This window comes from Moschus berezovskii, chromosome 10 (genome assembly GCF_049115385.1).
Source record: "Moschus berezovskii isolate FMDL1 chromosome 10, NW_MosBer_1.0, whole genome shotgun sequence".
NCBI classification, from domain to species: Eukaryota; Metazoa; Chordata; class Mammalia; order Artiodactyla; family Moschidae; genus Moschus; species Moschus berezovskii.
Window position 1 is genome coordinate 96,765,658 of NC_142469.1, and position 13,491 is coordinate 96,779,148.

General features: G+C 36.1%; 1 protein-coding gene across 1 annotated transcript; it reads left to right on the forward strand.

The window, feature by feature from the left end:
• Nucleotides 1–8,139: 8,139 nt before the first annotated feature.
• Nucleotides 8,140–13,074, forward strand: VIP (vasoactive intestinal peptide). The gene is made up of 5 exons (XM_055433704.2): nucleotides 8,140–8,246; nucleotides 10,104–10,226; nucleotides 11,224–11,328; nucleotides 12,081–12,212; nucleotides 13,029–13,074. The coding sequence occupies exons 1-5, from the start codon at nucleotides 8,140–8,142 to the stop codon at nucleotides 13,072–13,074; spliced, it is 513 nt and encodes a 170-aa protein (XP_055289679.2).
• Nucleotides 13,075–13,491: the final 417 nt, after the last annotated feature.

Below are 13,491 nucleotides of genomic sequence, written 5' to 3' on the forward strand. Positions count from 1 at the left end.
CTGAAGATAGAGAAAATAGCACTTAGCCCATAGTATTGTTTGGATCAAATGATATTGTATTTAATACAATGTCTCCTATTACATAGTATGTGCTGAGTCGTGCTTAGTTGCTCAGTCATGTTCAACTCTTTGTGACCTCATGGACTGTAGTCCGCCAGGCTCCTCTGTCCATGGGGATTCTTCAGGCAAGAATACTGGCTTAGGTTGCCATGCTCTCCTCCAGGGGAATCTTCCCAACACAGGGATCGAACCTAGGTCTCCTGCATTGCAGGCAGATTCTTTACTGTCTGAGCTATCAGGGAAACCCACTACACAGTATACGTTTAAAAAGCAAAACAAACCAAAAAGAAACCGATAAGCAGGGACTTCCCTGGTAATCCAGTGATTAACAATCCACCCCCTTCCAATGCAGGGGATGTTGGTTTGATCCCTGGTCAGGGAACTAAGATCCTACATGTCGTGGGGCAACTCCACCTGCATGCCACAGCTAGAAAGTCTCCCACACTGTCATGAAGACCCAGAGCAGCCAAAAACAAACAAAAGAGAGAGAGAAAGAAAGAGGCAAATTCAGTTACCATTTTATGAAGTGTTTAGATTTTGCACTAATGTGTGAGACATTTAAGTAAACTACTCTGCTTCAAAAGAAGCTGAAGTTTAGTCATTTTAAACAAGTGGGCTTCTCTCAGAGGAAATCATTTTCAGATTGGGGTGTCTTACTGGGAAGGAAGAACAAAATGACAAATGTTCTTCATCTTTGAAAAGCTGGTACTTTATATAAAAATGAAAGCATATTTAGTCATATCGATTTACAGATATATTTTTCTGTTAGCCATAAACACCTTCTTTAGAAAATAGTTTTAGGGATGCAAGGTTAATTTTGAAAGCTCTTTATAGGTTAAGGCTGTCAGGAGAGTTAAAAAATTTTTTAAAAAAAGATTTTCTATTTTCTCTATCTTTCCTTTCTAATAAGCCATCCACCATCTTCACTTTCACCTCTCTTACCCCAGAAAAGGAGACAAGCAAGCAGACAATTATCCTCCAACTCAGAGGCACTAGCTTTAGACTATCTGATACTGTATAGTTTTTGTGATACACTTGATATTTCTCTAGTTTAAGATTCTCCACATTTAGTGACTATCTTGTTTAATTTATTCTAATTATTGATCTTACTGTTTATTTAATTACTATTTTTCAAACTACTGACATTTTCTAGGTCCTCCAAATGGTTTCTGAGAATGAGGGAAATATGCAAGATTAAAGCTATTGAGGCAAAGCTAAGATATATTTTTCTCAATTTGGCTTTATAAAGCATTTAGCTTCTCCATACCTGTATTAGTTTAGTAACTTAAGCCAGCTATTTAACTGATGCCACTTGGATTAACAAAAGTTGTCTGTTGTTCAGTTGGTAAGTCGTGTCCAACTCTTTTCGACCCCGTGGACTGCAGCATGCCAGGTTTCTCTGTCCTTCGCTATCTCCTGGTGTTTTCTCAAACTCATGTCTGGTGAGTCACATAACAATGTTGACAGGGAGATTTTTGAAAGACCCTGGCCATTTTTTACACTCGAAATCACAATTCATGGATGAATTGACTTTGGTGGGATCTTTGTAAAGACAGAAGTCCTTATACATTTGAAACGTACTATCTCTTAGAAGAAACTACAATTGATGATAGCATCCAATTTCTAACTCTTATTTTTATCAATGATTAAAGCAGTTTCTCTCCTTATTAGATCCCAAGGACTCTGCTTTTTCCTTTCTTCTTTTGGACAGAAAATCTGCTTTAGTGTCCTCTGGAACTAGAACACTAGTCTCAGCAGACTGACATTCTGGTCTTTCTATACCCAGTAAGTTATCTGTTACAGCAGACAAAGCAAATAGAAGCTCATATCATCTCCCTACCTATTGGTGCTCCTTTTCCTTAAGATGAAGTTCCATATCAATTTCTCATGTGTGTCATACCTCCAACTCTTCTAAAATGTGTTATTGCTTTGTTTTTATATATGGAATGTTCGTCCCTCTTTTTCTCCTTTGAAGCCAAAGCTCACGCCCTCAGTAAATCTCTGGTTTGATATCATGCTCTCAGAAATACCTGCTCTGCCTTTCATAAACCTTATAATTATGTATTCAGTGTCTCTATTTTCCATTGATCTTTGCTCCCCTAGAGAGCTAAGATAGGAAACAGAGTTTGGCTTTTCAACTCTGTGTCCCTAAATGAAATAGAAACTGATGCCTCTTTTGGATATCAAAGCCTGACAATCTCTCAAAACAAACCGGCAGATAAGATAAAACACTATCTTACATTCTTTTTACCTAAAAATCATGGCTTTATGAGTCAGAAATTAGAACATCAGTCTCTCAGCCTGGGAAGTACAGAGAAATGACTACAGATACAGGATATTAGAATGATGATTAACTAAAAAATAAAGTTTATCAAATGGCCACATCTCCTGCTTCCTAGACAGTGAGAATCTATTTCCTGAGGACCAGGCGCCAGGAGCCCTGGGAGGTGGAGGCTGTTATGGCCTCAGATGTCCTTCCCAGGACCATCAGGGTTTGGTGTTTGGCTTCTGGCAGTACAATGACCTTTCCTCCTGATATGTGTCACAATAGATCCAGCCTCTTTTCCTGGAGGGACCTGAGTAACAACAGGGTCTGAAAGGGCTTCTTGTTTATGTGTGTTTCACAACCTTCAAAAACTAATTGTTCACCAGTCCGGCAGACATGCTCAGGGCTAGAGTGACCTTCCTATAAGCTTCCACATTGATTATGCGAAGGATTCTCTCAAGTTTAATATATTAGAACTTTAAAAACAAGAAAGTTTTCTGAAGTTTTGTTGTTGTTCAGTTGCTCAGTCATAATCCAACTCTTTGCGACCCAGTGGACTGCAGCACACCAGGCTTCCCTGTTTGCTTAAACTCATGTCCATTGAGTCAGTGATCCCATCCAGCCATCTCATCCTCTGTTGCCCCCTCATCCTCCCACCCTCAATCTTGCCCAGCATCAGGGTCTTTTCCAATGAGTTAGCTTTTCCATCAGGCAGCCAAAGTATTGGAACTTCAGCTTTAGCATCAGTCCTTCTGATGAATAGTCAGGATTGATTTCTTTTAGGATTGACTGGTTTGATCTCCTTGCTATCCAGGGACTCTCGAGAGTCTTCTCCAGCACCATTTTGAAGGTCTCTATTCTCTGACACTCAGTCTTCTTTATAGTCCAGCTCTCACATCTGTACATGACTACTGGAAAAACCATAGCTTTGACTATACAGACCCTTGCTGACCAAGTGAAAGTCTCTGCTTTTTAATATGCTGTCTAGATCTGTCATAGCTTTTTTTCCAAGGAGCAAGCATCTTTCAGTTTTGGAGCTGCGGTCACCATCTACAGTGATTTTGGAGTCCAAGGAAATAAAGTATGTCACTGAAAAAGAGGAAACAGTGACAGATTTTATTTTCTGAAGCTATTGAATCCAAATTTCAATGTCTCCAGTTACTCTTTGAAGCGTGAGGTTGAGATACGGTCTGAGGAGGACACACATGGGTCTCTCCAGAGGTTAGATGAAAAGAGTTTCATAAAGATATGGCAGAGTTTAATAAGGATTGAGGAGAATTTAGTAAATATGTTGAGAACTAATGAGGTGGCAAAGGACCCATGGCATAGCCTCAGCCCCTGAGCTTTTGGCACCTGTAGGGCTGCAGGAGAGGGGCCACTGTGCAGATTCTGGGTCTTAAGAGAGGAATGTAGTCTCTTCCAAACCATAGCTTATGGAGAATAAATATTCAGAACACTTCTTTCTCTAATCTTCAGTCCCTTAGTTTTCTACTAGTGCCTCCCTTTGCCTAAGTCCAACCAGAAGCCAGAGGACCACAGAGCATAGCAGAGCAGAGAACAGATGCAAAGGGGCAACTGGAGAGTATTCAGTAGAGGGAGGCATTTGATATATGCATACATTATGCATATAACACATAGGTATTTACATACATGCATATTACCCAAGAAAGTGAAAGTGAAAGTCAGTCAGTTGTATGTGACTCTTTGCAACCCATGGACTGTAGCCTGCTAGGCTCCTCTGTCCATGGAATTCTCCATACTGGAGTGGGTAACCATTCCCTTCTCTGGGGGATCTTTCCCACCCAGGGATCGAACCCAGGTCTCCTGTATTACAGGCAGATTCTTTACCATCTGAGCCACCAGGGAAGCTATATTATCCGTAGTGTATATTAAAAGTATATATATACACACATGCATATATTTCCCAGTACAAGTTATTGAAATCTAAAGGATTTAAGGATGCTAAGTTTAACAGGACTTCTTAAATATCTTCCTTGACAGGAGGCTCTAGGCCAGATGGCCACAAAGCTTGTTTGTGAAGGGTCAGATAGTAAACATTTTAGGTCTTGCAGGCTATACGGTCTCTGTCACAGCTATACAGCTTGGTCATCGCATCACAAAAGCAGCCACAGATAATACATATTTGACAAGCATTTCCGTGTTCTAATTCACGGAGTTGGAACTCACGACGAATTCCAGCTCATCAAACTTCATTGATGAGCACTGAAATTTTGTTTCGTATAATTTTCAAATGTAACAAAGCATTTTTCTTCTTTTAATATTTTTCAGCCTTTTAAAAATGTGCTTTCAGGCACTGAAATGAATCTGTTGTGTGCTGATTGTTCCTTTTATAATATTATTTTAATGAAAAGTCTTAGGTAAGAAATAAGTTCTGCTAGAGATGTGGGAACATTACGGGAAGATACGCCAAAGTAGGGGGGAAAGCAGATTTAAACAGTAAATTCGTATTTGTAGTTTTGTGTTTCACTGAATTTTATAGTAACAAAGTGTTCAGGATAAACAGCTACAGTATTTTTTCACATGGTTATTTTTCTGGAAAATTCCATAATTTAGCTGGTTAAAAGACCTCTGGTTTATATCTATTTCCTTCAAGAAAAGAGAAAAAAAAAAAAAAACCCACACATTTAAAAAAAAATCTGTGATTTAAGACTTATGAACCTGCAGATGGTGCTATGATGCCATTTTGAAATTCAGTTTTGCTTTCTATTAGTTTGAATTCATAGGAGAAAATGCAGTTCTTTGATTTACTTTTATTCAGAGGTATTAAGGTTGAATTAATTCTATTTTGTGTTTTATTATTATAATTTATTGTTATAATTGGAGACACTGTCTTCACCATTGGAAAACCTACTGTGGGTACTCTGTGTAAATGCTAAGTGCTTGCTTAGACCAAGTAAATAAACTTTTAAGTCTTTTTACTTTTAGGTTTTTTCTGCTTCCCTTCAGCATTGGATTTCCTGAGACTCTCAATCAACATATTTTGCTGTTGCTGTTCTTAAATAAAATTGCTTCCCTGGGAATTAGGTGATGAAAAGCTAAAGATAAAAAGATTCCATATAAGAATAATGTCAACCTCTAGCTTGTAACCATCAGGTAAAAAAAGATTTCCTGGAATTAAGCCACAGGAACTCTGGCTTAAGTCAGAGCTGTCAACTGGGAAACAAATTTCCAGACATTTTGAAATTTAATTCATTTAATTTTTCTTGTAACTGGGTTAGAAAATATGATGAAGCATAGCAGGATATTCTTTTACTGGATTTGAATGAAGCAAATAGATACTGAAATCATAAAGTAGAAGGAAAGGGGGCTTAAGAGCTGTTACCCCTTCCCTCAGGAACTTACAAAGAAAAATGTAAAAATACATATCCCGGCCATTTTTTTAAGTAAAAGGAAGGATAGCATTTTACTTTGTTGTCCATGAAGTTGTTCAGGCTTCTGTGTCTTTTACCTTAAACTCTGATTGAATGTATGCTAGGCTACTTTGAATTAGAAACCCACAAATAGAAATTAAGTACTTGTCAAAGTACTCCATAAAAGCTTTCCAACCAGTTCTTTGAAATCACCTGTCAAGTGACTGAGTTGGAAATGTTATAAGCTGCTATGGATATTGGTATATGTTCAGGGATACATAAAATTCCACATGGGGCAAGAACTTAAAAAATTGATAGTATGACTTTTAAAAAGAAAGAAAAAATGACCCTTTGGGGCTATCCAGTATGATAATTTATTAAGTTTTTTGGCTCATTTGAGATCATGTATGTGAAAATGCATTAGGAATGATGACATTTTCTACTGATGCGAAACAGCAGTACTGCTACTATTCTATGCAACAGTGTCCGTATTACACTCTCTTAGAGGTTTTTTGAAAATTTATCCAGGGATTAGTTTCAATATAAGGAAAATGTAATAATAGAAAAAATATGGAAATCTGTTTCTGGTGCTTTTAGATCTCAGAAAAGATTAAGTCAGGGTCTATATGAATAGTATAAAAATAAAAAGGCTTTAGGGCAATTGATGCCTTGTAATAAAGGAGAATTATACATTGGTAAGCCCATGAGCCTAAGTATTTGTTGCTTTCTGCATCTGTTCCTACACATAAAATTCTTATTTTCTAAAGGCATTCCCAGTGGCCCTGGGCATAATACTAATCAGTCTTTTATTTCATTACTACTAATTAGAGATTAAAATATTTCACATGAAGTTCAGTACCTTTTTCTGTTTAAAGAAATTTCCTCTTTATATCTTACATCTTGAAGTTACTCACTCTAAATTTATATAAATCAAGCATAATGACAATTTAATAAGAACTTCAAGTCCTATTCATCCCATGAGAGTACTACTGTGACGTCTTTCCGAGAGCTGTGTGATTGCTCAGCCCAACGCATAAGCCCTATAAAATGATGGGCTTGAAATGCTGGTCAGGGTAGAGTGAGAAGCAGTTGCTGGCAATAGTAGCCAACCTCAGCCAGCACCAAGTTCTGGTTCAGCTGTTAGGGCAAAAGAACTCGTGAAGACTGTCGACTCCCAGGACTTCAGCACCTGAGACAGCTCTCAGTCTCAGAACAGAAAGCTCTCAAAGGACACTACTTGGCAAAGTAAGTGAAAACTTTACCTTTCTTCTTTTTTTCTCCCCCTGACTCTGGAACTTTTCTTGGGATATATTGTTTTTATTTATCTTGAAAAATAACTTTACGGTGTTCCTTCTTTACAACAATAAAAAGGCAAGTTTCTCGTCACCTGGTAAGTATAGAAATGCCTCAACTTCTCACATATGAATGGGTTTTCTAAATTATTTAGTTGGAAAATGCTTTATCCTGATTTTTTACTCAATGCCAACTTTAAAATAATGCCTTCAAGTAGGATTTTTTTTTTGGCTTGTTTATAAATTTTTAACTGAAAGTTCAGTGGGTACATATGCATTGAAAGTTTCAACTTGTTACTTAGTGCTGTTCTTTCCATTTCATTTGTTAATTATGTGAACTTACAAAGCATTTATTTTCTTCTGAGTTTAAATGCTGTGAGTCTTACAAACAGCACAAAAAACAAGCATCAAACTCTGAAGTTTCTATCTGCACCCTATTTACAAATGAAATGTGTAAGTAAATTAGATGTAAAAATATACAAACTTTGCATTTGATATATTTTTCCTTTTATGGCAGAAGTTATTTTGGTGGTAATACAAGCCTCAGTGATTTTTTGGTATTAATTTACACTATTAATCGAATTAGTTTGTTCAGACCCAAACTCCTTAAGGAGATTAAACTCCCAGTAAAATCTATAATTAAAAGAGGAAAAATTTATATACAAAATAATTTTACTGATCTGTATCTATGTATTAGTATACACAAATTATTATATAGATGACACTCCACTTTTCTATTACTCAGGTAATAAAAACTTAAAGTAGAAGAAGAAATGTCAGTTTCTTGAAGCTGCTTCATAGTTAGAAAATATACTAAGCATGGATGTTACAACTCTGTTATAAGAAAATTGCCCTTATGGTTGCTTCCAGTACTATGAAAGTATTGCATTCAATCTTGTGCCTAGTGAGAGATAGGCAGAAGTTGAAAGGATCCCAATCTTTATTCAAGCACTGTTCACACACCCCCAAACCTTCTTGATTTAAAAAGTAATCATACCGCAGCTTAATGCTTTTCTATAAGATGTAAATCGCTTTTTCTAAACCCTTCAGGAGTCCTCAGGAATTACTGCTAGACACAGAGTTACCTTTCAGGCACAGCTGTGGTTGGAAAAACTTACAGCTGTGATTGTCTCCCCTTCCAGGTCCTGCGATGGAAACAAGAAGTAAGCCCCAGCTTTTTGTGTTCCTGATGCTGTTCAGTGTGCTCTTCTCCCAGACCTTGGCGTGGCCCCTTTTTGGAGCACCTTCAACTCTGAGGTAGGCTCTTTCTCAATTCAAACAGTTGAACATTCTTCCTCCACGTAAATGGGAATTTCTGATATGTTATTTCAGACAGCTCAATTTTGTAAACTATGTATTAGTTATTCATATCTGTTGGTTGACTTGTTAAGCAAGTTTTTTCAACTTCAGGGCAACATGATTGTTCTGAGTTTTGGAATTCACTCTCAGGGCCAGAGAGACAGTGCCGATGACTAGTTTTATGCATAAGAGGGATCACATTTCCAAGCAAGGCAGAAAGAGGTCTTGGATTTCCTTTCATTCAAACCAGTTTCAGTTGAGTAATTAGCTGTTCTCCATTGTCACCTCACTTCAGTTCAGTTTCTGATAGAAAAATAGGTGTCTAGTTGCCCACTTCATTTGAATTCATTTTTCAAGAGCAAGCAGCAAATAACCATGAGCAGTAGATTAGTGGAATATGTATAAAATCATGCTGGACAGACTATCTAGGCAGAATCAATTTGTCAATATTAAAAATTGTGATATAATCTACTGAGTTACCTTTCCCCAAAGAGTGAATTTTAAGGTACTTAGTTTTTACCATAAATCCTTAGTTTTACTGCTCTCTACATTGCATTTCATATTTCAAATTCATAATACAACTCACCTTTAAAGCTTTCTTTGAAATAAATTTATGCTAAAGAAGGAAAGAGTAAAAGGAACTACATTAGCTTTATTTTTCTTTCCAGTTTACATGTCTTTGCTTATTTTCTCATTTCCAGTTCTTTGTTCAAGGTAGGCATTTGCTCAATAGAATGAATAATCTCTTAGCTGTTAGTGGTTTTCTATGAAATTTGCTTAAAGCCAGATTGTATGTTGCTTTGATAATTAGATAGATCTAGTCTATCTGAACAGTTATATCAAAAGAGATGAATAATCTCAAGAATGCTGAAGCTTACATTAATGCTAAACTTCACTCTGAAAGAGGGCTGCTTGCTCCTGACTACCAAGAACTGCCTTACCCAAAGATACATAAGTGCCCAGAAGCCAACACAGTTCTTAATAGGGTAACAGTGAAAACATGCACACATATAATTTTAACAGTGTGCGGTGTTCAAAATGTGCATGTGCCGACATAGTCCTTGTATAGGCAGGACAATTCTTGGCCTTCCAGTGAAGCACTGTATATCCTTTATTAAAACTGTGCTACTACATGGAATTGAAAACAAAATTCACTGAGTTTGAATGATTATTCAGAGACAGAGAGAGTCTTCGGACTTGGTCAATACATAGAAATGCACCACACCAGAGTCTTTGAAATAAAATTTATGGACTCAGAGAAAGAAAAATAGTTAATACTCAGATCTTGAGAAATGTTGAGACACATGATACTGGCCATCATGAAATATGTCAATTGCTTGCAATTTTCATATTGAATATAAAAAAATTTCCAAAGTTTCTATTTTGTGTAAGATCTTTCTACCTGTGTACTTTGCAAAGTGAAGCTACTTATTGCCAAGGAAGTGTACTTTGCTTAATGTTCTGAAAGACTGAGCTAAGTAGTTCTAACTTCTGTTACACACAGCTTGTAAACGTTGTATGGCATCTGTTTTATGGGATAAATGAGAATTTTACTGTTTGCACTTTCATAAACTATCAGTTCAGTTCAGTTCAGTCGCTCAGTTGTGTCCGACTCTCTGCGACCCCATGAATCACAGCACGCCAGGCCTCCCTGTCCAACTATAGAAGTCATTAATTCAATTTTGCCATCCATATATTATGAGTGGGTGATACTTCCTAAGATTTTGAGTATCTTATCTCAAATGACTGTAAAACCATAAGCACCAGCTTCTGAAAAAGGAATGTATTTTACTTTACTGTATCTTTTCCTACCAGGATGGGGGACAGAATGCCATTTGAAGGAGCAAGTGAACCTGATCAAGTTTCGTTAAAAGCAGACACTGACGTTTTACAAGATGCACTACCTGAAAATGACACACCTTATTATGATGTATCCAGGTGAGTTCATTTTTATTGAGTTTTATTTTAGCAAATACTTTTTTGAAATCTAAACATTTTATTTTTGTGTTGCCATGAAGCTATCCTCATAGCATTGCACTATGAGTTTCCATGTGTCGTGGCTTCATTCAGCCTGATTTATTGAAACTCTTGACGCTTGCATGATTTTTACTTGGAGAGATTGTAACAGGCCAAGCTAAGCAAGTCATCCACCTATATTCTGTTGAATAAATTTTTAATATCAGAAATTATGCAAACTGTAGTAAAACTACAGCATTTGAGATTCCATGAGGGAAAAAGTTCTAAGGTTAGAGTTTCACTTCTATGTAAAGAAAGGGTGTCTAATAATAAAAGCTATTCATTTCATAGAATATTGTCCAGAGCAACATTCCAGTATAGACAGAATAACTCTATCCAGAAGGCAAAGCATGGAGTATTTTTCATTTGGATGGAAAATTTGGTTGATAGACTTTTAGAGTCTGTCTATCTTAAGAGAATTTGTTTACAACCTTTTGGCAGAATAAATAGCAAAAGGGATAATAAGGTTTGCTAAAATCAAAATAATTTCCCCTTGCATATATCTTTATTCAGAGTAGAAGAAATAAATCACCATGAATAAATAGAAAATAAATATATCTTCTCACCAATATTTCTTAGAAAAGAATTAGTTTTACAGATTCTACCAGGGAGCATTAATATTGAGATATGCTCCTTAAAAAGCTAATTTCTGGGAAAATTCATGTCAATGTATGGCAAAACCAACCAATGTAATATTGTAAAAAAAAAAAAAAAGCTAATTTCTTCAATTTTTCAAAATTTGGGGCTGGAAATAAGTCATTAGAATATATTATTTATTCAGTTGTTTAAAAACTTCATTTTGGACTTCAGTTTGAATGAGAAGCTATCAAATAAGTTGATGTTTCTTTTTTATTTAATGAGCCAAAATAATCTTTTAGCAAACTACAAAATAATGACTCTCCTTTTTTCCTTGTTTCAGAAATGTCAGACATGCTGATGGAGTTTTTACCAGTGACTATAGTAGACTCTTGGGTCAACTTTCTGCCAAAAAATACCTTGAGTCCCTTATTGGAAAACGAGTTAGGTAAAGAGAATTTATTACTATTAAAAAACATGTTATGGTTATTAAATTGGATAATTATATTTTCACTGTAAGAAATTTATTTTATTCAAAACTGATAATTCTTGATAATGTTTAATTTCATTATAAAATAATTTATATACTTCAATAAAATATACTAGACCCATAGATTAAGAAAATAAGATTTCCTAGTAATATCATATTCATAGGCTCCAGACACACTTATTTTTCTTAAATAATAATCATTTATAAATTGGCAAACAAACTAAACTAAACACAGTAAAAACAAAATAAGACATATACTAAGCTGAAGCAAATTTTAAGGCTAACCATACCTTTTGTATTTTACTTCCTGCTCAAACTAAGCATTGGAAGATTTTGTCTTTAAGTGGTTCATAACTGAATTTTATATGGCATTACTTAAATTGGCATCTCTTCATGAAGAAGCATTCATTCACATTTTTAAGAAGTGTTTACTTTTAAAGAACTTTCTTCCAATGGAAGAACACAATTTCAATTAGTCCCTCTTTTTTTTTTTCTTTTTTATAAATTATTCGCTCAGTTAGGACAGAATGTCTAAAGGCACCATAGTAAAGGTCAAAGTACATTGGATTATTCCATGCTCCCCCATCCTTAGACTTAGATGCTTTTTTATTTCAGTTTTTTGGTGATAGAAAATGAGTTGGGTGTGGAATTCCTTTTTAATCTGACTCCAAGAAATTATTATTTGACTTCCTTATCCTCATGTTTCTTAGCAATAGCATCTCAGAAGACCAGGGACCAATTAAACGCCACTCAGATGCTGTCTTCACTGACAATTACACACGCCTTCGAAAACAAATGGCTGTGAAGAAATACTTGAACTCAATTCTAAATGGAAAGCGAAGGTAAAGAAATGAGAACTTGCTAACATGAGAAGTTATAACTAACTTTCAAAATAGTAGTTGCATATGGAGACATATCTCCCTTTCTACCTTTGAAGCAGTAATTCTAAACCTTAGCTAACATTAGATTACCCTGGAGAATATAAAAAGTACTGATGTCTGACCATAACCCAAAACCAATTGCCAGGAAATTAGTGTCCCTAGGCATGTGGCTGTGGACACTGGTATTTTTTGAGCTCCCCAGTTGATGCTAATGTGCCTCCAGGGTTAAAAATGATGACTGTAGAGACATATAGTCTGGGTCTAGGAACAGGTTTTATCAAAAGTGCTGCTTTTTAAAACATGTGAAGGACAGTCAGCTAGCTATTTGTTACCACATGGAATTCTCTTTTTACCTGCAAATTAAATTATCTGTATTTTACAAAATTAAACCATGAATTATTTTGTCTTCTCGGATTCAGTAAAACCTATGTCTTTCCATGGCATGCAAATATTGGAACACAATATATAGGAAATGCGATCCTTTCTTTTATTCCAGTTATTTTTGTTTGGATGGGGAGTACGCGAGACAATTCTGTTTGGGTGAGATCAAGCAAGATGGATCTCTTTGCCCACCAGATTATAATTCTTTAAGAAAGCTTTTAGACAATTTAAGACTGAAGAGCCAGTCATAGGTAATGACTCACCTGAAACAGGTGTTTAGCCCCCAGAGCACTTAACTGAGTGCCCTGTACAGTCTAGGCCATGCATCACCTTTTCTTTAGAAGCTTTCTCATCCAAGAGCCTTCACAAGCACTGTTCTCTCTTTCTGGTCTGCAGCAGTGAAGGAGAGTCTCCTGACTTTCTTGAGGAGTTAGAAAAATGATGAGAAAGCTCTCTGGAGCAAAGCTGCTGACAACTTCCCAGTGGTGAGTATATCTGTGTGTTCTTCTATGCTAGTAGCAATCATCTCAGTATTTAAGTAGATTGGACTGACTTGGTAAAAAACAGCGTAATGTTCTCCCAGTGAGACCTTATCTAAGAAGGATGCTTCTACCTAAGTGGATCACAGCTTAGTAGAGCCTGAAACAATTCATGCAGTGTTCTGATAGCGTGAAAGAGACAGCTCACGAGTAAACAGTTCAGTACCTCCTACTTTGCTCAGACTCATTTCTGTCATTTTGAAGAAATATTGAAAAAAGAGACGGAATCACACTACAGAGAAAAACTGGCTTTCTCTTTGATAGTAAAGCCATGTTGCTTTTATCAAACTCCAGTCTCACAATTGACTGTAAGCATCTCA